We start from the raw sequence: 26,439 nt of genomic DNA, 5'->3' as shown, positions 1-26,439 counted from the left end.
GATCGCTAGCTAGCAGGACCAGTGGTCAGGGATGATGGGAACTGTAGTCTCAAAACATCTGGAGGGCCAAGGTTGAGGAAGCCTGGGGTAGAGCACATGCTTTGCATGCAAAAAGGTCCTTGGTTCAATCCCCAGTGGCATCTTCAGGTAGTAGTGGGAATGCCGCATCTGAAACTACTGCTGCCTCTCAGTGTAGACCGTACTGAGCTAGATGGACCAATGTTATGACTCGGCATAACATATAGACCCAAGTGTAAATTGAAGCATGCTTCCAATTTCAAAATACAGAAAATAAGAAAGGTTCCTCAACCCTCAGAAGTCTGGGAAACAAGCACAACACACTAACATTCATGATTTCATTGTTCAAATTAGCCCAATACACTTGCCCCCCCCCAAATATCAGCCACCCACTTTAGTTAATGGCATTGTCCCTCAAATTTAGCATTCATGTGTCACAATGCTGCTTACCTCTTTAAGGTTATTTATCTGTTGGACATAGCTTGTCTGAGCAGCTTCCAGCTGAGAAATGTACCAGTGCTGATCCCGACATTTCTGGAAGAAGGTGGGTGACCGCACCTGGAACCTTGTGGGGGACAGAAGGAGGGGAAGACTTCACAATGCTTACAAAAGTCCCATACAAGAATAATGCATGTTCTATTAGCAGTTGGGTTCTCTACCAAGCTGTGACAGCAACCTTGTGTCACTATTGTTAAAGAAGAATCTGAAAAGAGGGACAGAGCCACCCAGCTTCATCCGCTAAAAATTTAGGCTGCCAATTTAAATCAGTGAATTAAATCAGCTAAAGCTTAAAGGTTACACTTTTTTTTTACTGATGCTTATTTTGCTTCTGAAGTGCTACTGTAACAGAGATAAAAATTATAGTGGACGCTCGGGTTGCGAACGTGATCCATGCAGGAGGCACGTTCACAACCCACAGAGTTCGCAACCTCCAGCGCCGTGTCTGCGCACACGGGGGTCGTGATTTGACACTTCTGCGCATGCACCAAAACCCGGAAGTAACCCATTCCGGTACTTCAGGGTTCGGTGCGGTACGCAACCCGAAAACGCACAACCCGAAGCATCTGTAACCCGAGGTATGACTGTATTAGAGATTATCCTTCCCTGTAACAGTGACAGGTAGCTTGCATCTATTAAGCTGCAAAGTCCTCATACATTAAAAGGCACCAACTTGGAGGTCGAGCCAATATTCACATTTATTGGGCAATGATCACTCAATTAAAATTCTTGAGAACTTTTTAAGAGACAGGCCTACTAAACAAGTTAAATTGAACTCCCCTCACCATTACGACACTACATAATAGAATGAGGCAAGGGCTGCTCCCCCACCATATAGGATGTAGTTCCAAAAGGTTCATTTTTCTACTGTCCATCCTCAAAAAGCTATCTGTGGTCATCTTGCACCTTTACAGCACTTGCACAGTAGGCCTCTCCCATACCTTAAGATGACAGTATCATTCTGCCTGTTTAAGTAGCCCTCATTAGCAAGCAAGTCCAGTCGAAAGAACCTGTTGTAACCCCAGCACTCGCCAACTTCAAAATCAGATGCAAACTCTCGAATGATATTTTTAGCAGGATCATTAGTGGATTGGTGGACCATTTCGACACGGTATTCATACCTACAAAACAAAAATGCCACAGGCAAACAGAAGATAAATCACCCAATGCTAGACCTGACCTTATGTGGAACCATACATTAACATCAATAAATTTTATAGTGCCACCCATGTATATGGCATTTTGCAAGGAATGAGAGGACAGAGCCTGGCCCTCAGGGGTTTACATTCTGTGTATTGACACAGGAGGAAGTGGAAGGGAAATGAAGCAGTGGCAAAAAGGGGAAGAATACGTAGTTACTTCAGTTATAATTGCTGAGCTTCGTTACAGTAATTGTTGGTTCAATTATATCCTGTTACATTTCACTAATTAATAAATTTCCATCAAATAGCAAGCATGTCATCTTTCTATCAGCTTTTAGTTTTATTTTAAAAAAAAACCACAGACACAAACTTGCATTTCAATGCATGGCTGCCCTCACAGGGTAGCCTACAAGTCACATGAAAATACAACTAAATAAAAAACCACAACAGCAGCACTACTAATCAGCCAAATGCAGACTTGAATACCGTAAGTGTGTCTTCAGCCTTTTTTCAAACACTAGCAACAGTGAGGCCATAGATATCATCCTGGGATATTTAAAAAATGCTGATGTGATGGGTGCATGGATAAGAGTATACACTGAGGTAACAACCAATGCCAGACAGCCATGGTGGCCCACTGTAGCCATCGCCAACCTGAAACTGATGGGTTGTTGAGAGTCCAACATCTTATCTGGAGGGCACACCTGACAGAAGGGGGTAAGAACAACCGGTGCAACCATGGCTACAACTGTCTTCAAACAAAGAAAACCAAAGCACCAAAACAACAGCAACAATAACTTTCTCATAAAAGACAGTATAGTGAAGTAGAAGCTCCTACTAGTGGGTAATTCGGTATTAAAATACAGTTTTCGAACAGAAAGCGTTCCGGAAGTCCGTTCAACCTCCAAACGTTCGGAAACCAAGGCACGGTTTCCGATTGGCTACAGGAGCATCCTGCAGCCAATCAGAAGCCGCGCTGGACGTTCAGCTTCTGAGACAAAGTTTGCAAACTGGAATACCTACTTCCGGGTTTGCGGCTTTCAAGTTCCAAGTTGTTCGTGAACTAAGCTGTTTGAAAACCAAGGTATGACTGTACTATCAAAATGATTTAAAATATGAAGAGACAAAAAAACCCATAACCAACCTTCCTATCTTATTTCAAAAAAGCACATTTATTAGCTATAGCTTACCTCCCAAAACTCAAGCAATCTAATTGAAAACCAACCCCTGAAAAACTAGGATTGGGGACCAGGGTTTCTATTCAGATCAGGGCTGAGGAAACTTTGGCCCTCCAGATGCTATTGGACTCCAATTCCCATGAGCCTGAATAGCCAATTGTTAGATATGATGGGAATTGTAGTTCAGCAACATGTTGGGAGGGCCACAGGTTTCTTAGTTCAGGTTCAGATTGACAGGAGTGACAGGCTTAGTTCCTTGTCAAGGACACAATCTGGCTGTGGATGTTTTGAACCCTTTGAATCAGAGCTGTGCTTAAAAAGCTGCTTAGGGACTGAATTCTTGATGACCTAGTATCTATGGTAATTTTTTGGCAGGTAACCTCTATCTCACCTGAAAGACAGGCTGGTCAGCCACTTGGCTGCATTTGAAATCAGTTTCCCACTCTAATTAATAGAGCTCTTAATAGAGCTCTTCAGACCAAGTTCAGCACAACACCTCTGTCAAATATTCCCTTCTTGCCAAATATGACCATGAAAGTACGTTACTTAAGCCACTTTCCCCACAAGCAGAGGGCATTTAAGCCAAAAGTCACACACACTCAGAATGTCCAATAAAGTATTTAGCAGTCCTTGTTAGAGCTAGCTGTCCCAGTGTGGAGCCTGGAAGCAGGACATAAGGACAACGTAAGGCAGATGGGGAGCAGCATTCTCCCCACCCGTGATTCCAAGCAACTGGTATTCAGACGCATTCTGCCTCTAACAGTGGAGGGAAAATAGCTATCATGGCGAGTAGTAGCCATTGATGGTCTTATCCTTTACAGGAAATGCCCTAGTGAATTTTCAGAAAATGAAGGTGGCTGAAGAAGATTCTGAGATGTACAACTCTTTTTTTTTCCCTCTCCATCTCCCCAATGGCTAGCTAGATCAGAGATATGCAAATATGCTGAATTTGCATGACTGATATAGGCAATAGAATCCTGCTCTGGGATGCCCAGGCACATAATTTTGGTCACAGAATCCACAGAGTTTTGGAAAAATCTAACATGGCTCATTCAGATGGGTGGGGTTTAAATAATAAATTATTATTATTATTCAAGGGCAGTCTAGAAAAGTGCTGATATTCTGCAACTCTTAACATAACTGGCTTATATCTGCCCGTCCATAAACAATATAACCTTTAAATCCCAGCTTGATCACCAAGATCAGGCATCCCCAAACTGCGGCCCTCCAGATGTTTTGGCCTACAACTCCCATGATCCCTAGCTAACAGGACCAGTGGTCAGGGATGATGGGAATTGTAGTCCAAAACATCTGGAGGGCCGAAATTTGGGGATGCCTGACCAAGATCATCTATAGGATTTGCTGGTAGTCCTGAGTTGGGTGAGGGTTATTTGACATCAGCACAAAACTGAGCCTTCAGTGTTATTAGCCCTTTCTTCAATAATGGAGACTTCCAATAGAGACTTGGCAGGACTTCTATACTAACCTTCAAAAGTTTTCTGAAATATTTTCTTTGCCCCCAGGCTTATGCAGAAAATAAGACAAATGTTTTCCACTGAATAGTCAGCTGGTGATCCGTTTTATTTTGTGTGGTTTTACTGTATTAGAATTATTGTCAACTGATTTGATTTTTTTAAATGAAATTGTGGTATACAAATATTTGTATAAATAAAGTAAATAAACAAGCTCTGATCCAAGGGAAAGTTTCCTCAACATAAATGTGCCAGGCAATTTTCAACAATTCTGCTTTGCCTTATCATATGCAAAGACTTACTCCAGAGGATTGGGGACCATTCAGAACAGGGTAGGAAGTGTTGTGGGAGGGGGGGCTCAGGGGGAACTGGAAAAAACACCACATCATTTCCATTCATAGAAACCTCTTCTGAACCAAAACCCTTTCCACACACAAAAAGGACTCTTTGGATCGAGCAGAGTTTTTGGTGAAGACCCCTAAAAGATTGGACTAAGTAATACTGCCTAGGTTCTTTACTACAGAATGACATGGTTTGATCATACATTTCATGTTTGGTCAGACACATCGTTTAACTAGTCTCCCTGCTTCCTCCCTCCAACATTACCACAGACACAAAGTGAAACCCTATTCCAAACACAGGGGGAAATAGTGATTGTTCTTACTTGGATGTTTCTGGCAATCCAGCTGACAGCTCGAGAAACACAGATAAATAATAGCCTCGCACCACTCCGTTTCCATCCTTTAAAAATGTTAAAATCAAAGTTAGTTTGTTACAACATGCTTACTACCTGCCAAATGAGATTTCAAAGTTCATAATTCAGCTTCCTGCAATTATTGAAAATACAGCTGAAGTGGGCTTTTACCTGATGCACAGTTCTGGAGAGTCTAAACTGAGAAAGAATGCTTCCCCCCACCGCCACCACCAATGCTTAAATACTATCAAGAAATTGGTGATCTGTTTGAGGGGGTTTTACATCACAGAAACCACTTGTGCACTGAAGCCCCAAATGTATTATGGCACATTGGCCTCAAAAGCCAAGCACTAGCACCACAGCACCTGAGCCACTAGCCCCTCCTATGGGTGCAGCTTGGTGCATGTTCAAATAAACAGAACTTGGATGTTTCTCCTTCTTATGGTAATAGTTTATCATTGTTTCTCCTTATGGTAACCTCTTCTCCCATTTGTTAATAATTGTGTGTGTGTGTGTGTGTGTGTGTGTGTGTGTGTGTGTGCGTAGAACAATTTTTCATATAAACCAGTAAGAACAAGAGACAACCAAGGAAAAGGTGTGGGAGAAAAAAGAAGAGGGGATGAGTAAACCCTGTTAGCATGCTTCCCTATCTTACAATATGCTGTTTGTATACCACTTCCCACACAGCCTGGTTGGTCTTAAGGAGGTATTTCTGGAATAGATTTGAAGAGGGGACTTCAATCTCCATGTCAGGGCTGCCTTGTCATGTTAGATCAGGACTTTATGGCCACCATGACAAGCATGGGGCTATCTTACTATTTCGTCGGCCCAAACATAGAGTTGGTTATATGTTCAACCTGGCTCCCGTGACAGGGTGGAGTCAGCATGATCCAGGAGAGAAAATGAATATGTGTCTTCCCCAGCACTTTCCAACGGAGACTTTGCCATCACTGGAAGAGATCCACCTTGTTCTCCCTTCAGTACTGGTGGTGAGGAAGATATTTATGCACGGCATGGCATCCTCACTCAGGGTCAGCACTATGAAACACCCTCACAGGTGCAATCAGCTATGTTCACACACAATTGGATAAATCTTCAGGTTTTTGAGGTATAATTGGTGTTGGGGAGGTATTATATTCTCCTATATTTATTGATAAGCAGCCATTTGATGTTTTCCATGTTTTTATGATTGATCTATTGCTTTATGTCATTAGCTGTCCTGTGCTCTCTTTTTGGAGGAAGACAGAAAAATGTCAAATAAATAAAAGATAGTATAAAGTCACACAGTGCTGCTTCATGCAAATAGATTGGCGTAAGTAAGGAACCCAAATGACTAGATATTTTCCTTCCTGTTGCCTCTGCCAAAAGGCTGCCCTTTCATATGCTGCCAACAGACATAAGCCTTCAGTCTGTTACACAACCAGTGGGCAGAGATTTTTCTTCCAGCCTTGGAGTACTAACTTATTTGCCACCATGAATAAGCGCCCCCAACAGCCAAACATGCTGCCCCTCCTCAGTTAGGCCCCATACAATCGGAACGTGGTTCAACAAAATGTTTATACCCACAATCTGGAAAAATTTCTTCAGTGTTGTGGTAATGCAATATTATAATGCGAAAAAATCTTGCATTTTTAAAAGCTGAATATTTCCTCTAGGCCTCACTGCTTGGAAATAATATCACCAGCATCTAAAGGTCCAAAATCTAGAAAACTAAAATTGACATTGTGTGCATGGCCTCCCTCTTACGGTTTCTGTTCTTTGTCACTTTGTTCTATCCACTAGGCAGCCACAACTGCAAGGTTTTTTCTTTCCTCCATTTTACCATTTTATTTGAAAACAGAAGCTGTATAAAAGCTATTGGCAAAGTTCCTAACCTGCATAATACATCCTGAGCACAGATTTTTGGCTTTTCTACAGAGGCAACTTCAAGGGTTGTATCAAAGATTCAAATCTTAGCAAAATTCTAAGCTTTCAGAATAATCAGTTAACATGTGAGGTGCCATGCAATAAATAAGTAATTGTTTACATTGCCTGTCAATGTAATGTCTTTTCTTTTTTGCCTTATTCCTGTGGCCATTACATGCTTGCTTTACAGATTCACCCTGTTATAAATATGTTTTTATCCATGTGGTGAATAGGGCAAACATGAAACTGGGTAAATGTTGCTGCTAGAGAAAAAACATAACAACGTTAAAAAGTATCCCAGAGGTGATTGGCCTAAAAAAAATAAGGGGCTTGTGATCCATCTGTAGTACTGAACGGAAACTGCTTGCAATATCCAAGCTGCTTTTTAGAAAATGGTCCTACCGTACTATGAGGTATTTTAGTGATCGCTTTTCTTCTGGTGCATCCCTGGTATATCAAATCATGAGGGCTCTTTTTTCAAGACTCCCCCCATTATGTTTAAATATTCTTTTAAATATTAGTTCCAGGTAATTAACCCAGAGAGTGACATCATTGGTTTCTGGAAGTTGTACCTCAGGACTACTCATAAGAATAGAACACTGCAGGGCAAGTAATGGATCACAATGCACCAGGAGTGAGGTTATGACCAAGATTTCAGTAGCTGTTTGTTAACAGTATCAGCCACACTCACTGGATAAACCTTGAGCCTCCAGCAAAGCCCAGAAACTTGAAGAGGTGGACTGTAAACTGGATCTGCCCGCTGGCGTAAAGTGCTGTTGAGATATGAGAAATGAATATTCAGTGCAAAGGTTAAAGTAAGTCTTTCAACACAAATGGGAGGGTCGTCATCTCTAGAGCATGCATTCCTTAATGTGCATTTTCAAACCTAAGGAAATATAAAATAATTATTCACTAGGATCCACTCTCTCAATACACACCATTAGAATTTTCTTTAGCAGCCATTACATTATGCAAAACCATTTCCATGTTCTGTTCTATGCCTCACTCCTCTTTATTCTTTTCCAAGGCTTTTATTATAAACTCCCTCATAGTTCTCTCTTTCACACCTCAAAAGCAAATTTGATGCTTCCTTATATTTGTGCACACCCTCCTATCTTGAAGAAGACAGTAGGATAGAGTAGCCAATGTGTGCCCTCCAGTTGATGTTGCACTATAACTCATATCAAACACAATCACCGGCCATGGCGGCTGGAACTGATGGGAATGGGACTCCAACAACTTCTGGGGGAGATCATGTTGGTACCCATATAGTGGCACAAAAGCCTGACCCCACTCATTCTAAATGGATTGTGGCTATTTGATGTTCGTGAAATGTACCCTGCACATGCTCAGAAGCACCCTCTAGCGAGGAAGGTGATAAATACAGTCACTGCAAACATAAGATATGGGAAACTCTGACTTCAGAGTTTGACACTTGTTTCTGAAAAACAGATTTTGGATCCCCAGTTACCACAGAGAACAAATTAAGCATCGTGTTCAGTTCTTTTTTTCCAGCTGGGAAATTGAGCTGGTTACATAAACCAATCTGGCGGATAATTCATGCTCTTCTGAAGGGGAACAATCTGTTGAACAGATAGATTCTGTTCAATATTTCAATATGTCACTGCAACAGGAACAACAACAGGAGGAGGAGTTAGCAAGGGATAAAAGATCCTCCTCCCTTAGTCAGAGGTTTGCACACAGAACACTTATCGTACAACTTAATGCAGGCATCCCCAAACTGCGGCCCTCCAGATGTTTTGGCCTACAACTCCCAAGATCCCTAGCTAACAGGAGCAGTGGTCAGGGATGATGGGAATTGTAGTCCAAAACATCTGGAGGGCCGAAGTTTGGGGATGCCTGACTTAATGTGTTCTGGAATTGAAACCCTGCCAGTAGCAACAGGCTTAGCCCAACCTCTGATTAAACTCTAGGATCACACCCAAGCTAGCTAGAATCCCACTTCTTGGTAAGTCATGTCCCTACCTGAAGTTCTCCAAGACAAAGGTAGTTGAATCATATGCAGGAACCAACTCACTACAGGAAGGAAAATAACAGGTAAGACTTGAAAGTGCAAGGTAAGAAAAATATTTACTTACCGTACCAAGAACATGACTGGCATACAAATGACTTTCCAAATGCCCCTAAAAAACTGCAGGAAGTTTCCAAAGTTCACTCACAACATTACTAAAAAGGATGGTAACAACTTGTTAGGCCATCAGTTTTGTTGCAATAGTGATTGTACCCTTAGCTTTATTATGCAGTCATGTTGAACAAACTTAGCCTATACTCTGGCGGCCTGAGACACACCAAAGTCAAATAAACATTGTTGGTCCTACTTCAGGTGTTTGCTTTTAGCAACACTGAGTGCAGTGGAGCCTGCAACCCACTCCTAAACTATCGGTGGATAAAAGTTCCATAGGGGAAGCAGGCTATAGGTCTGGCCTTCAATCTGTCATCCCAGCGTCATGCATTACTGACCATATTTATCATCCGCTTTACACAAAACGTGAGGCTGCCTCACGCACAGAAATCTGTCACTGGGCCAAACTAAAAGCATGATTAACACATGGTATCATGGCTAGAGTGTCAGACTAGGATCTGGGAGACCAGAGATCAAATCCCCACTCAGCCAAAAAGCTCACTGGGTGACCCTGGGGTGGCTCTCAGACTAAGCTACCTCACAGAGTTGTTGTGGAGATTAAATGACAAGGGGGAGAACCATGTACACACCACCTTGACTTCCTTGGAGAAAAAGGCGAGATACAAATGCAAGAAATAAATCCCCAAAGAGTTGTGGGGAGCCAGATCCCTCTTACCCAATGGACAATCTTCACCTAGGACATAATGTCTGCATAGAATCTATGTATGCAGATCAGAACCCTACAACAATACCTTTCCCTGCAATTGTCAGGGGTAATAATAATGAGGATTTCACCAATGCCTATTGACTGTAGAATATGACATCCTGTGTGTACATGTACACCTTGGGAAGCTTGCATGGATAAGGAATAAATGCCTTTTACAACAACAAATCTGCAAACTTAAAACTAGTAATCTGGAGTACCTTGTGAAGTCTGGAGGGACAGGTGTAGTGACAAAGGAGGCCATGGGTTTCCGATGCACCTGCTGAAACATCATCAATATCTCCGAGCTTTTTGATATCAGTTCACTTTTACTGCATGAGCGTAGCTGCAAAAAGAGGAAATGGAGAACAAATGCATGCCTATGTCAATAAATTCACCAAGTGAGGTAGCATTTTAATTGGTTTAATATATTAAAAGTGCCTGTGCTAAAGTTAAGCTGCAGCAGCAATGCCAAGACAGAGGACTAAGGATATCTAGCATAGCAATGTTTAAACAATAAACTAACTTCTAGGAAAGCCAACCAAATCAAGTAAAATAAAATAATTCTAATTTGCCAAATGAGGAAGACGAATACTTCTGCTGCATCCAAGCTTTAAAACAGAATGGATGTATATAGCCATCTGTTATTACAAACACACACACAAAATGTGTTCCTAAGAGCAATTCTCTAAATGCTAATCATTGCTGGAATCTGTCTCTCAAAAGACAATGGAGTGTGCCTCCAGGGATGAAGTCAAACTGCTGTGTTAGCAGCACCAAAGTGACCTCCCCAGGGTGCAAGCCTGGGCAGTGTTCATGGAGGTCCTGGGCTACCCACTGATGTGGTCAAAAGGAAAGCAGAGCAATACATTTAGCACCAGCTTGGCTGAAGGTGTTGCTGAAAGGAGGCACTATCCAACCATCAGATTCCACTCTGGATTTGTGCAGGGTTTACTCCTGAGCTTTTTCTTTTCTTGAAGATATACCACAAGGCAACAGAGGCTTAGGATCAGAGTTTTCCTTCTCCTAGTTGGGCTACCTTGCCAGGTTGACAAGCCCCAACTGCCCCTCACTTCCTTCTACAGCATGTGCAGAAACTGCCTTCTTGATCATTGGACCCAATCTTGGTCTTGTCCATTCAATTCACCAGAGCTTGCCTTGCATGTAGGGGAAATCACTAACTCACCGAGGGTTTGAGAACTATCGGCTACCCTCGCCTGGTTTAGCCAGCAAGTCAAAGCCTGGGGGGAGGGGCTGCTAACACATGCTGATAGCTTCTAGGATCCACAGGTGAGAACTGAGTGCAGTGGGGACCAAAGGTGGACATACTACCCCAGAAGGACCACAATGTGTCCCCCACTGCAGAAACTACCCCTCCCCTAACAACCCACTAATAATACAGAATATATATTTATCCAAAACTGGGGTACTGTTTGCAGAATTTACATATGACACATATAAATTCAATTCCAAATAAGAAACGCATACTATTTGCTAGTGAGAATTGACAGATAAAAATAAATCAAACTTCATCACCTGGTGCTCTACTTCTTGTAACAGGGATTCCAGGAGTTCAGTTTCTTGGGTGAGGGATGTCTTCTGACCTATTTAATTTAAGCCAGACAAGAAAGCCATAGTCAAATAATGATAGTGTGAGGGACAGGGGATATCGCGAAGTCCCTCCCCTCCTGAGTTCAAGCCCATCCCCGAGCACAGGGGAAAGCAGAGAGAGTTCCGATGCCAGTGGGGAAGCAGGAAGTCGGGTCCGAGGCTCAGGCAAGGTAGAGGAGCCAGGGTCCCAGGTGGGACAGGAAGGGGCGAATAAGGGGGGGAGACCCATCCCCCCAACTCCGGAATTACGCAGAAAGAGGAGGGGAAAGAGGATGGGTCTGCCAAAGCTTTTGTGTTGGAGAAAGACGCGCCAAAAGCCATTCGGAGGTTCTGAAACCGACTGACCACATCACTCCATGTAAAAAGCAATGACTTCAGCACTGTAAATACGCAGCACCAATAAAAGAATAAAATGCAGAGCTGCGTAGCGTCGTTACTCTGAAGTAGCCCACTCCGGCCACTGTGACAGCAACCTCCGAATCCTTTTTTGGGCTACTTTGGAGTTGCCGGGATGAGCGTGTCAGAGGCGGAGAGATGGCGGCAGATCGCGGAGCAAGCCCAGCAAGAACTGCAGCAGCTGTCGCTGCAGGCGCAGGGGGAATTGAAGGCAGCTAAAGAAGAGACTAAGAAGGTCCAGGACGACCGGCTACAACTTGCGGAACAGGTGAGAGCGCTACAGGAAAGAGAGCAGGAATTAAGGGCGGTGGCGGTAGACCTCCAAAACAAGCTGGATGCAGAGAAAAACAAGGCGGGAGGGGCACCCCAAGTCCAAGTGCTGCCAGGAAGGAGAGCCGGGACCCTAGTAAGCAAGTTCAATGGAGACCCGAGGGAATATCAGGGCTTTGAGACTGAGATTGTGTATGCTCTTGAGCTGCACCACGATGAGTTCCCTGATGATGAGCACAGGGTAGCGTTTATTGTGGAGCACCTTACCGGGGCAGCCAGGGAGTGGCTAAGACCGTTAATCGCAACAAAGAATCCTTGCATGAAGAATGTCAAACTATTTCTAGAAGGTTTGAAAACGATGTATTCGTCCGATAGTCATATGGACCAGACTAAGGAGGAACTTCATAATTTACGCCAAGGAAATATGACAGTTCGCGCGTATTGGGCGAAATTCACCATGCTGGTGCACAGATTGGGGTGGGAACTAGAGTCACCCCCAATGCAAGCGGCGTTCTACTTGGGGTTGCATGAGGAGGTGAAGGATGAGCTCTCGAGAGGTCCAAAGCCCAGTAATATGGATCAGCTGAGCAAAGCGGCTCTGGCGGTGGGGGTGAGACAGGAATCCCGGTGGAGCGACAAGCAAGCAACGCGCGCAAAGCGGGCTTGGTTCCCACGGTCGCAGGAGAAGCCACTCCCCCAACAACCCTTTCAAGCCACGCCTGGGGCCAGCCAGGACCAGGAACCCATGCAGATTGATAGCGCGCGCGCGGGGGCTTTTCAAACCCCAGCGGCGCCAAGACGCAAGGAGGGAAGGGGTGGGAATTGCTTTCTCTGCAACTCCCCCCAGCATCTCGTCAGAGACTGCCCACATCGCAGGGAGTGGCAAGGAAAGGCGGGAACGGTTGTGCCCTCCCCCACTGACGCAGCACCACAGCAGGGAAACGGGAAAGCCTGGCTGCAGGAGACAAGGGGCAGCAGCCAGGCACAGTCAGCAGACAACAGCCCCAGCCCACCCACCCGCACAGAGAGGAGCAGAGCCAGCCCACCCCTCCCAGAGCAGGAGTGGTTCTAGAAGTGACGTTAACGCTCCCAAATGGCTATCCCCTGACAGTCCTCGCCCTAATTGACAGTGGGGCGTCAGCGAACTTCTTCTCGAGAAACTTTGCAGAAGAGCACCAGATCCAGCTTCTGCAGCTGGATTTTCCTCTGCACGTGGCAACCATTGACGGCAGAGAGCTGCTGGGAGGGGCCATCACTCATCAAACCCCCCCCATGAGAATGACGGTGGGAAGGCACTCAGAGACACTGGCATTCAACGTCACCACCATCTCAGACCCCCCCATCGTCTTGGGCATGAGCTGGCTGGCGCGCCACGACCCCTCCATCAGTTGGCACCAGAGATGCATCACTTTTGGATCGGACTTTTGCCTGGAACATTGCATGCAGCACCAACCAGGGGAGGGGCCTCCGATAGCCACGGTGGCCACCATGCACGTCAAAGGGGGTGAGGCGATACCCAAGCCGTACTGGGACCTGCAGGAGGTCTTCAGCGAAGCGGAGTCCGACCACCTACCCCCGCACAGGCCTTTTGACTGCCAGATCAACCTGGTGCCAGGGGCAACTATACCCCCAGCCAAGCTGTACGCCATGTCAGACCAGGAACTGGAGGATCTGCGCGCTTTCATCGACAAGAACCTCAAGCGGGGGTTCATCAGAGAAAGCAAGGCAGCAGGGGGCAGCCCGGTCTTCTGGGTGGACAAGAAAGACACGCAACAACGCCGTCTTGTGGTGGATTTTAGACGGCTGAATTCAGTGACAGAGCCAGTGGCTTTCCCCATGCCCAGAGTGGATGATCTCCTGACAGCGGCACGCAGGGGCAAGATTTTCACCAAGCTAGACCTGAGGGGGGCGTACAACTTGATCAGGATCCGGGAAGGCGATGAATGGAAAACCACGATGTTCACGCCTCTGGGCTCTTTTGAATATCTGGTGATGCCCTTCGGGTTGCAAGGGGGCTCAGCATGCTTCCAGGCCTTCATGCACCACGTCCTGGGGTCCCTCCTCTTCAGGAAATGCTTGGTCTTCCTGGATGACATCCTTATCTATTCCAATGACCCAGTGCAGCATGTGAAAGATGTCAGGGAGGTGTTGCAGCGCCTGAAGGAGAACCACCTGTATGTGAAGCTGGAGAAGTGCAAGTTTCACACCAAGGAGGTGGACTTCCTGGGCTACAAGCTGTCAGACAAGGGGCTGGCGATGGACAAGGACAAGGTGCAGGCCATCCTGGACTGGCACAGCCCCAGGACGCGCAAAGATGCCCAACGCCTACTAGGCTTCGCCAACTTCTACAGGAAGTTCATCAAGAACTTCTCTCGCGTTACGGCTCCCATCACTGACTGCCTGAGAGGCAAGCAGAAGTTCAGGTGGACGCCAGAGGCGCAAGCAGCGTTCGAAAGCCTCAAGAGGGTGTTCGCCTCAGACCAGAACCTGTTCCACGTGGTTCAGGACGCGCCTCTACGCGTGGAGACAGATGCTTCTGATAAAGCTGTGGGCGCTATTTTGTTGCAACTGGACGCCAACAGAGAGTGGAGACCCTGTGCCTTCTTCTCCAGGAAGTTGACCCAGCCAGAGCGAAACTACACGGTGTTTGATCGGGAACTTCTTGCGATCCACGCTGCGTTCCAGCACTGGAGACACGTCCTGGTGGGCGCCAAGCACCCCATCCAGGTGTGCACAGATCACAAGAACCTGGAGTTCTGGAGAACTGCCAGGGTGCTCAACCAGCGGCAGATACGGTGGGCAGAGTTCTTCTCGAACTTCAACTTCTCCATACACTACATCCCGGGAGAGCAGAATGTCAGGGCGGATGCCCTCTCCCGCAAGCCAGAGTACATGGAGGAGGAGGCGCCACCGGCACCCAGGCACATTTTCCCCCCGTCAGCATGGTCCTGCGGAGCAGCAGTGGTGAGCGAGGCAGAACTCACAGCACTGACGGCAGCGGATGAATTTGCCAACCGCATCTTCAGAGAACTGAGAGGGGGGGGGGAGCAGGCAAAAGACTTTGCAGAACGCAGGGGGATGCTTTTCTACAAGGGTGCACTGTACCTGCCCACCACCCAGCTTAGACGTACGGTCCTCAAGCAGATGCACGACAACCCAACGGCGGGTCATTTTGGGAGGGACAAAACCGCTCACCTAGTCATGAGACACTTCTGGTGGCCAGGGGTGCGGGAAGATGTTCGAGACTATGTACGGGGCTGTGACACCTGCCAGCGGGCAAAGGTGGTCAGAGCAGCGCCAGCAGGATTGCTGGAGCCCTTAGCCACACCACACAGGCCGTGGGAAGTGGTGTCCATGGACTTCATCACAGATCTGCCTTCTTCCAGGGGCAAGACCGCAGTGTTGGTGGTGGTGGACCTCATGTCCAAAATGTGCCACTTTATACCGTGTGCCAGGGCGGTCTCTGCAGAAGAGACAGCCAAACTGTTTGTTGACCACGTATTCCGACTGCATGGATTACCTTTAGGGGTTATTTCGGATCGTGGCCGCCAATTTGTTTCCAGGTTCTGGCGGCGGCTCATGAACCTCCTGCAGGTGGAGGTCAGCTTGTCGACGGCTCGACACCCGCAGACCAATGGACAGGCGGAGAGGGTCAACGCCATTCTGCAGCAGTACCTGAGATGCTACGTCAGCCAGCGGCAAACGGACTGGGTGGATCGCCTGCCACTGGCAGAATTTGCCTACAACAATGCGGTGCACGTCTCCACAGGGGTGTCGCCCTTTAAGGCCAATTACGGGCGCGACCTCAGATCTTTCCCAGAGAGGGAGGGGGAGGAGGAGGAGGAGGGCCCACAGGCTGAGGATTGGGCAGAGGAACTGGAGACGGTGCACCAGCAGCTCAGAGAACACTTGGAGAGAGCCAAGGAAGCGTACAAGAAGGGGGCAGATCGCCACAGGAGACCGGGGGAGGTCATTAGGGTGGGGGACAAAGTTTGGTTGTCCTCGGAGGGCCTTCCCATCAGAGGGAGGTGCAAAAAGCTGGCGCCCAGAAGGTTGGGCCCCTTCACGGTCACGCAACAGGTCAACCCGGTGGCATACAGGCTGGCACTGCCAGAGGACATGAGGGTGCACCCAGTGTTTCATAGATCGCTGCTGTTGCCGTACAGGGAAAGCAGCAGGCTCCGAGGCAGCGAACAAACCCCTGAGGGAAGGGGGGAGAGGGAAGGCAGGGAGCAACTCAATGAGGCCACGGCCATCCTGGACTCAAGGAGGGGGGTGGGGGGCCTGGAGTACCTCATGGCATGGGAGGATGCTCCACCGTCCCAGAATGAATGGGTCCCAGCCACTCAGATACAGGAGGAATTCCTGGTAGAAGAATTTCACGCCCTCTTTCCCCATAGACCCAAGCCCTGGCACATGGAAAGGGAGGGGGAGGGGGAGGAAGCACGGGAGAGCAGTTCACCATGGCGCTGGGAAGCGGAGTTTGAGGAACCAGAGGATGAGGTATGGGTGTCACCGAGATCCACCCAGTCAGAGGAAGGAGCAGATTGGCAGAACATTTTTACCCCTACCAGCTCTGACGCCACAGACTTTTTGGGATTCCCGTCCTCCCAGGCGGAAGGGGGGGGCTCGCAGGACTGGGGGGAGGTGTTCACACCAACGGGCTCGGAAAGCACTGAGTTCTTAGGCTTCCAGTCGTCACCGACACCTGGGGGGGACCTGGGGAGGGGTGAAGGAGAGCTTGGGAGGGGGATGGATGTGAGGGACAGGGGATATCGCGAAGTCCCTCCCCTCCTGAGTTCAAGCCCATCCCCGAGCACAGGGGAAAGCAGAGAGAGTTCCGATGCCAGTGGGGAAGCAGGAAGTCGGGTCCGAGGCTCAGGCAAGGTAGAGGAGCCTGGGTCCCAGGTGGGACAGGAAGGGGCGAATAAGGGGGGGAGACCCATCCCCCCAACTCCGGAATTACGCAGAAAGAGGAGGGGAAAGAGGATGGGTCTGCCAAAGCTTTTGTGTTGGAGAAAGACGCGCCAAAAGCCATTCGGAGGTTCTGAAACCGACTGACCACATCACTCCATGTAAAAAGCAATGACTTCAGCACTGTAAATACGCAGCACCAATAAAAGAATAAAATGCAGAGCTGCGTAGCGTCGTTACTCTGAAGTAGCCCACTCCGGCCACTGTGACAGATAGGCTTTTAAGTAAACTGTCCTGGGGCTTTAATGCCAATCCAAACGGCATTTAAGGGATAATAGAAAATTTGGAGGGCCAGTTCCTAAAACATACATATATACATTACATTCATGCATTTATTTATTTAACCACTCTAGTGCTTAATTACAGCTGTCTCCAAGGGGTGTATAGAAGGCTCAATACAGTAAAACTAAAATGAATTAACCTATAAAATCAGTAACACTATAAAACAAATAACAAAACAGGTAACAAATCATTCATGTAAGGTAACAAAGAATACAATTAAGATGCTTCATATGCAGTAATATGATTCCACTTCACTGTATTTTTGTTAACATTTTTCCCCATTTTAGTTAAGAGCATGAATTTGAGGTCTAATACAAAGTTAAATCATGGACTTACAGCATAACTTGTGAGCTACACCTCCTGCCTGAAACACGTATTTATTTTTATTGTTTATTACAAATACGTATAGCTGGCTCTTTATCAGCCAACTCCAGGCCAGAGTAAAATATAAAATAATTAAGTTCCTAAAACAACCAGCAAAGCTAAGCACAGCAGTGAAGGTAAAAGTCACTCCTTACAAGATCTAAAAAGTCTGAGTAAACAGGTACCCCGGTATGTCTTCACTTGGTGGCAAAATACCAACTATGTCAAACCTGACATGCCTGAAAAAGAGCACCCACCAGCCACATCACTGTACTGTTTAATTATTCTAATATAACTTATTTTGTGCATCAATATATTTGCTTTCTCGGTCTAATTATTACCAACCTTTTGGGATAGAGCAAGCTATAGTTCTATGGCAGGGATACCCATACTACGGCCTGCGGGCCGGATACAGCCCAAAGGACACATTTATCGGGCCCATTGCGACCCCCGCTGCCGCTGCCCACGCTTACAGGCATGGCTGCCCACTTCGGGGTTGCAGGAACACAGGAAATAGTGTACGCACATGCGCAAGCATCATTTTCGGCGCACTTATGGGTCGGAGGAGGCCCGTGCGCATACGCACAAGCTATTTCCGGTGCACCTGCAACCTGGAAGTGTGCCAGAAATAGCGTGTGCACATGCGTATGGGTGCACGCTCCTCTGCCCTCCGTGCTCGCCCGCGCTCCTGCACGCCCTCCCCCAACCCCCGAAGCCCAGTAAGTTTGGAGACCCCTGTTCTATGGATCACTCTTATCTCAAGTGGCCAACAGTTTTGCCAAAATCAAGATGCCTACCCCAAAATCTAACAAAACAAAAGGCAAGCCTACCCATTAGTGTTATAAGTTTGTTCTTCAGCTGAGTGTCTAGCCTAGCAATCATCATCTCTACTGCATTCCTGATTTCCCGAACACGCTCGTCTTTCGCACTGCGTACTGCTTCTACATTCCTTTCCTGGAAGACACACAAGACATTAGTTTACTACCAGCTGGAAAATTCACAAACCAGTTAAAAGTAAGTCACTTTGCAGCTGTAAATGTTTTTTTGATTGATTTACTTGTAAGATGTTGATTCAATCAGCACCATCATGATCATTTGAACACAGCATAAACTAGCTACCGTATAATGAAACAAAATAAAAAAATTCCTTCCAGTAGCACCTTAGAGACCAACTAATTTTGTCATTGGTATGAGCTTTCGTGTGCATGCACACTTTTTCAGACACCTGAACATGAAATGCACACGAGCGCTCATACCAATGACAAACTTAGTTGGGCTCTAAGGTGCTACTGGAAGGAATTTTTTTTATTTTGTTTCGACTACATCAGACCAACACAGTTACCTACCTGTAACTAGCTATAATGAAAACATGATCTATTATACAAAGCTATTGTCTAGACACATCCATCATAACAACCCCCAAAAGTAAGTAGCATGCATACTTCTTTTTTATTGTGCAAGTGCATTTTGTTTTGTTTGTGTTCTAAAGAGCGCCCTCTGGTGATTTCAAGAAAACTGGTGCCTGAGCTTGCTCCCCACCTGCCCCAACACTTTTTTCCTTGTTGTGTTGTGTTTAGATGGCAAGATTTGAGGGCAAGGACTATCTTTTCTTTATTTATCAATAGTAAGTCATTCTGGAAGGCTTTTCAGCTAATGAGCAGCAATGGCCAGAATGCTTTAATGAATGAATTAACAAGCAGAGTATGAAGCAGAATACAATACCCAATGTGTCAAGTTTCTAAGTCTACAGATTGCAACCCAACACAAAGGATGCATGAAGCAAAATTGCCCATTATAGGCATGATATTTTTCCAGTGTATATTTCCTTTGTAGAAGGTGCACAATATAAATTTAATAAATAGATAAAATCCTAAGAACACAATTGTAACGATATGTTGATCCAAAATGGGTATGAGGATTGCCCTTACCACTTCTTGCACCAAACTGATCAACTCCATAAGTCTTCGGCGAAGCTTTGCCACCTCTTCATTTACTTTTGTGACATGCTGTTCATAAATTTCGGCTAACGGTTTGAACGTATGTCCTCCATGCTGTTAAAAAGACACAGAGGCTTCAGCTTCATTGCACCAGGACAGGACAGGTTACTTCCCCATCTCCTTCTTAAGAGACTGTCCCATAGAATATTATCTGAACAAGGCTCTTGCCTTTAATGTGTTAACAAGCCTTGGATCTGGCTTCTGTTCCAGTCACACACTTCCTGCAGAAATCTATTCTGAGTCCAAAGTGAGTGCCTGAAGTGAGGTTCTGTATTCACTGTGCATCTCTTCAGCTAATTAATTTGAAACTGGCTTGACACTCTGAACATGTATATACCATTTCAGGAAAAGGCTAAATTAGCTCCCAGGCGCACCTCTTATGGGAAGACTAATTCAAGGTTTAGGGGACCTAAAGGACTTACTTTGTCAAGGCAGAGTTTCCTCCATTAAAGGTAGTTTTATTTCTTTTTTAAAAGACCTAGACATTTAAAGAATGTTATTCCAACAAAGCAGTTCAAATCAGAGGTTTCATTGAGTAGTGGGTGGTAGTTAGGCTACTATTTGGTAGTTATACCAAAGTTGAGAGAAAACTATCACATGAATGTAATCCTCCCTTTCAAGTGCCAACACCTACCATGAGCCAAATGAATAAACATGAAATTCTAAAGCAAATAGCACTGTTGGAACCTTAAAGTATGAGATCTGCATGTAGAGTGAGGCATCTTGACACTGATGGTGGAATGAACCAGAAAGGTAAACAAAAGCAGCAAATCTATTTCTGAGTTGCCTTAAACAAAAAAGCCTCTAGATGATTTATTTTAATGTTATACACGTCCAATATAGCAAATATAATCAATAAAACCCTAGCTAAAAACCAGCACTATCCAAATTCCCCCCACCCAACAGCATAAATACATCAATCTGCAAAAACAGCACAACCCCCTCAATCACAGCCTTAACTAACACTATTACAGTCAATAAATGTTAAAAGCTGAAAATGAAAAAAATATTTTTATAAGTTCCAGGGTAAGAGGAACATCTTCATCAGCCACCCAAAAGATGGTAAAATCAGCACCAAGCAAGCTACCCTAGGCAGACCACTCCAATAGGGGAGCCTCTGCTGAACAGGCTCTTCCTCTCATCAGCACCCCTTGAATCTCAGCCAGAGGGGCTACTCCAGAGGACCTCCATAGAAGAACTTAGGTCCTGGGTGGGCACATATAGGAAAAGGTGCTGTTGAATACAACAGAAGTATAAAAATGATTTCCCAATGTGTTTTGAGCAAGGATGTTCTTCATCTTGGAATGTAAAAGAGTTATGCCTCCACAGTACTTCAGCTTATATACAGTAGCAGCTGGCTGAGCTAATCAGATTTTCATAGTTAAAGTAGATTTCTTTTTCAAAACACACTTTTTAATTTTTTAAAAAAAACCTTAAACAAAGTTCTCTGCCAGAAGTTCTCAGGGGGGTTGGGCTGGGTGTTCACCAGTATGTGGATGATACCCAGCTCTACCTCTCTTTCAAATCAGAACCACTGAAGGCAGTGAAGGTCCTGTGTGAGTACCTGGAGGCGGTTGGAGGATGGATGGCGGCTAACAGATTGAGGTTGAATCCTGACAAGACAGAAGTACTTTTCGTGGGGGACAGGAGGTGGGCAGGTGTGGAGGATTCCCTGGTTCTGAATGGGGTAACTGTGCCCCTGAAGGACCAGGTGTGCAGCCTGGGAGTCATTTTGGACTCACAGCTGTCCATAGAGGCGCAGGTCAATTCTGTGTCCAGGGCAGCTATCAGCTCCATCTGGTATGCAGGCTGAGACCCTACCTGCCTGCAGACTGTCTAGCCAGAGTGGTGCATGCTCTAGTTATCTCCCGCTTGGACTACTGCAATGCGCTCTACGTGGGGCTACCCTTGAAGGTGACTCGGAAACTACAACTAATCCAGAATGCAGCAGCTAGACTGGTGACTGGGAGCGGCCGCCGAGACCACATAACACCGGTCTTGAAAGATCTACATTGGCTCCCAGTAAGTTTCCAAGCACAATTCAAAGTGTTGGTGTTGACCTTTAAAGGCCTAAATGGCCTCGGTCCAGTATACCTGAAGGAGCGTCTCCACCTCCATCATTCTGCCCAGACACTGAGGTCCAGCACCGAGGGCCTTCTGGCGGTTCCCTCGTTGCGAGAAGCCAAGTTGCAGGGAACTAGGCAGAGGGCCTTCTCGGTGGTGGCGCCTGCCCTGTGGAACGCCCTCCCAACAGATGTCAAAGAGGAAAACAACTACCAGACTTTTAGAAGACATCTGAAGGCAGCCCTGTTCAGGGAGGCTTTTAATGTTTAATAGATTATTGTGTTTTATTTTTCTGTTGGAAGCCACCCTGAGTGGCTGGGGTATTATTATTATTATTATTATTATTATTATTATTATTATTATTATTCAGTTATTCAGGATTTTGTGATGGATCAATAACCTGCATTACTTAACTGCTTCAGAGATAAGGGATCTGAGTAATGGAAAGTTATTTACAGGTGAAACTCGACAAATTAGAATATCATTTAAAAGTTCATTTATTTCAGTAATTCAACTTAAAAGGTGAAACCAATATAGGAGATAGACTCGTGACATGCAAAGCAAGATATGTCAAGCCTTTATTTGTTGTAATTGTGATGATTATGGCGTACAGCTGAAGAAAACCCCAAATTCACAATCTCAGAAAATTAGAATAGTGTTTACCATAGCTACTCAATCCATAACACCTTCAAAGGATTCCTGAGCCTTTAAATGGTCTTTCAGTCTACTTCAGTAGGAATCACAATCATGGGAAGGGTTGCACAGAAAGCCATCACTGAGACCCTCATAAGGAGAGAAAACCTCAAAAGGCAATTGCAAAAGAAGTTGGATGTTCCCAAAGTGCTGTATCAAAGCACATTAATGGAAAGTTATGTGGAAGGGGAAAGTGTGGAAGAAAAAGGTGCACAAGCAGCAGGGATAACCGCAGCCTGCAGAGGATTGTCAGGAAAAGACCATTCAAACGTGTTGGGGACTTTCACAAGGAGTGGACTGAGGCTGGAGTTAGTGCATCAAGAGCTACCACACACATGGATCCTGGAGATGGGGTTTAAATGTCGTATTCCTCTTGTCAAGCTGCTCCTGAACAAGAAACAACGTCAGAAGCGTCTTAACTGGGCAAAAGAAAAAAAAAGAACTGGTCTGTTGCTCAATGGTCCCAAGGCCTCTTTTCTGATGAGAGCAACTTTTGCATCTCATTTGGAAACCAAGAACCCAGAGTCTGGAGGAAGAATGGAGAGGCACACAATGCCAAATGCTTGAAGTCCGGTGTGAAGTTCCCACAGTCTGTGTTGATTTGGGGAGCCATGACATCTGCTGGTGTTGGTCCACTGTGTTTTATTAAGTCCAGGGTCAATGCAGCCTTCATGCTTCCTTCCGCAGACAAGCTTTATGAGGATGCTGACTTCATTTTCCAGTAGGACCTGGCACCTGCCCACACTGCCCAAAGTACCAAAACCTGGTTCAATGCCTATGGGATTACTGTGCTTGACTGGCCAGCGAACTCGCCTGACCTGAACCCCATAGAGAATCTATGGGGCATTGCCAAGAGAAAGATGAGAGACATGAGACCAAGCAATGCAGAAGAGCTGAAGGCCACTATTGAAGCATCCTGGTCTTCCATAACATCTCAGCAATGCCACAGGCTGATAGCACCCATGCCACGCCACATTGAGGCAGTAATTGCTGCAAAAGGGGCCCCAAACAAGTACTGAGTACATACCGTATGCATGCTTCTACTTTTCAGAGGTCCAATATTGTTCTATTTGCAATCCTTGTTTTATTTATTTAATTTAATATTCTAATTTTCTGATATTGTGAATTTGGGGTTTTCTTCAGCTGTACACCATAATCATCACCTTTTACCTTTTAAGCTGAATTACTGAAATAAATGAACTTTTCGATGATATTCTAATTTTTCGAGTGTCACCTGTATATCCTAAAATGAATCAGTTAATGTTTCAATTAAGTAGTTTTATATTTGGTGAAGGATGGCTTTGTTCTTTTTAAGAAGGCACAAGCAATGTTCTTCTGTAATGATAGAAACAAGCTATGAAAAATTAAAAAATGAAACCTTCAGGATCATAACCATATATACAGTATTATTTTAAATAAAGCAAAATTATACCATCCTTTCTGTGCTTTTGGCCCTGAGTAGGAAGCTCCTTGCTCCAGCTTACACAGAGAAAACTATTCTGCCACTTACCATTCCACCCCAAAGAGCACACTGGTGGCAAATGCATTTCTTACATGTCCAACAAAAGACACTGAGCTTTTCATGATGATTCTCACACCTATGGAGAGGGAGGAAGTAAAGAAAAGAGTTTGCAAAACACACACAAACATGTCTTTTGCAAAACTGCTTCTCAATCGTTCTTCAAAATTTAGTGCCACTAATGAGAAATTCATTTTCACTTGCCATTATCAGGCTCTGGAATCAGACTAGTTTAGTCACATTTCTGATTTGCTAAATTAGAAACAGAATTACTTTAAGGTTAGGTAAAGGTAAAGGGGCCCCTGACCATTAGGTCCAGTCGTGACCGACTCTGGGGTTGCGGCGCTCATCTCGCATTATTGGCCGAGGAAGCTGGCGTATAGCTTCCAGGTCATGTGGCCAGCATGACAAAGCCACTTCTGGCAAACCAGAACAGCACACGGAAACACCGTTTACCTTCCCGCTGTAGCGGTACCTATTTATCTACTTGCACTTTGTCGTGCTTTCGAACTGCTAGGTTGGCAGGAGCTGAACTGAGTAACGGGAGCTCACCCCGTTGCAGGGATTCAAACCGCTGACTTTCTGATTGGCAAGCCCACAGTGCCACCCACGTCCCTTTAAGGTTAGTGTGTGGTTAATTCTTCACTGAATTTGGGCATGTTCACAACCAAATGCTAGTAATCTCTCATCTCTTCTGCACACCACTTTTGATAAGTTATCCCAATAATATTACTGTCTTAAAATAATACAGTGTGTCCAGTGTCTATCAGGAATTACTTGTGCTCCCTGCACCCACCCACATCATGGTCATATAGGGCGAAATATAGAGGCAAAACAGACCTCTTAACATTATCCCCATAGCCTCTTTCTTGATATTTTTCACTCATCCACTGTCCTCTAAATTTGAACTTGTTTCTTTTGTGCTTGTCCTACCGGCACTCCCCCATTCCTATAGTAAAATATTTTACAACAGAATGGAGCAAATAAATTACTAAAATTCTTTGGGGGGGATACATCCTGAGAAAGGCAAGCTGAACACCTTGAGAGTTTTCCTATGTTCTTCATGCCATTCAAGAGCCCCAAGATACAATTTCTCAATGAAATGAAAAAGTTGGTTACATCAGAGTCAGTGTAGACCTTGGACTTGGTTACACTTGAGAAAAAGAGCAAGGTGCTAAAAAAAACAAAACTAAAAAATAAGGGGAGAAGCAGGGTTCTGATGACCACAAATTTGGCTGCCAAGGCCAGCCAAAGCTATGGACCCTTTATTTAGACTGTTGTTAAATAGTTGCACTGTAAGAAAAGATCTAAACTCTCTGGCATCTTACTTAACACAATTGTCAATCCAGCCCTTGACACGATGGCAACAAATGTTACATAGCCAGAATACTTTATTTCCCAATTCTGAGCAGAATTAAACCAGTCTTTAAGCAAGGCACATCAAAACTCGCAGTCTAATCCCACTTACTTGTCCTTTTCATTTTCTTCATGCTTGTTCAAATTGCACAGCTGAAGTGTGTCAAGCTGCTGGGTGACCTCCTCAGCCCAACGACAGTTGACAAGTTCTCGCAGCTGGAGTGGGGCCCTGCAAGTAATTAGTTTTCCCAAGTAAGATTGCAAGGAATTTAGTTTAGCAATTAGGAACCAATTCCTACACTCTACGAAAGCAAGAACACAGGGAAAGCCTGGCTGCTGAATCAAACCAAAACCCCATCTAATACAGCATTCTGTTCTTAGAGAGGCCAAACAGATGCCTATGGGAAGCCCCCAGGGCCAGCCTGAGTGCAACAGCCCTCACCCCTATTTATTTCAGAGGTATACTAACTCCATCACTGGGGAAGAGCACAGCCATTCTAGCTAATAGCCACTGATAGCCTTATCCTCCATGAATATTCAAGCAAACATTATTATTAGGAGGCTGGCATGTATGCAGTTAAAGGTAAATCACTAAATTAGATATGTATTAATTTTCATCATTTCCCCCAGCCATTAGGACATTTAATGGATTGACTGAACACAGCTGGGAGTTTGAAGGGGAGGGACCATTAGTGAGGCCCTGACTGAGGGAGGAAACTGGAATTTGCCTTCTGACCTCACACAGTTTCATATGAAATAAATTCATGAGGAACTGCAAAATGTTTTAATGCTCCTTCGGGAAGCCTTGCAAATAATTTAATCCTCCTTGAAAATCCTGGAACCTAAAAACAAAAAAATTATTCATGAGCATTCAGGCTCTACACCAGCCATCCTCAACTTGGTTACCTCCAGATGTTGTAGACTACAACTGCCATCAGTCCCCGCCAGAATGGCCAGGTGCATCTAGACAATGAAGGATGCTCTACATAGGCTAAAAAGGTGCTCGGCCACAGAACCAAAAGAGAGATGCAACAGCAAGATGGTAGAATCTCTCACACAATTTTTGAAAACTCCTTTCTTTTCCACATTTGTAGGACAAGTTTTTACCATACCCTGATTTGGTAACGCCACTATGGGTCAAATAACATTGCTTCATAGGTC

General features: G+C 45.4%; 1 protein-coding gene across 7 annotated transcripts in view; it reads right to left on the bottom strand.

Annotated features, from left to right (window-relative positions):
* The window catches only part of TRIM37 (tripartite motif containing 37), a 53,669-nt gene that overhangs the window by 18,143 nt on the left and 9,087 nt on the right, over positions 1-26,439 (bottom strand). For all 7 annotated transcript variants that reach the window (XR_004694013.3, XR_004694012.3, XR_004694011.3 and 4 more), the window contains 11 exons: positions 25,391-25,507; positions 23,914-24,001; positions 19,578-19,700; positions 18,480-18,603; positions 11,290-11,357; positions 9,975-10,099; positions 8,894-8,944; positions 7,599-7,680; positions 4,973-5,049; positions 1,458-1,637; positions 469-583 (listed from right to left, as the gene is read on the bottom strand). Coding sequence is in view for 4 of the 7 variants with exons in the window: in XM_060283095.2 (XP_060139078.1) it covers positions 469-583; positions 1,458-1,637; positions 4,973-5,049; positions 7,599-7,680; positions 8,894-8,944; positions 9,975-10,099; positions 11,290-11,357; positions 18,480-18,603; positions 19,578-19,700; positions 23,914-24,001; positions 25,391-25,507 (1,150 nt within the window). In the remaining 3 variants the exon portion in view is untranslated. Of the gene's footprint in view, positions 1-468; positions 584-1,457; positions 1,638-4,972; positions 5,050-7,598; positions 7,681-8,893; positions 8,945-9,974; positions 10,100-11,289; positions 11,358-18,479; positions 18,604-19,577; positions 19,701-23,913; positions 24,002-25,390; positions 25,508-26,439 lie in introns of those variants that run through there.

The sequence above is a fragment of the Zootoca vivipara genome, chromosome 14 (assembly GCF_965207765.1).
Source record: "Zootoca vivipara chromosome 14, rZooViv2.hap1.1, whole genome shotgun sequence".
Lineage (NCBI taxonomy): Eukaryota > Metazoa > Chordata > Lepidosauria > Squamata > Lacertidae > Zootoca > Zootoca vivipara.
Note: the sequence above shows the minus strand (reverse complement) of the source record. Positions and strands in the feature narration are given on the sequence as shown.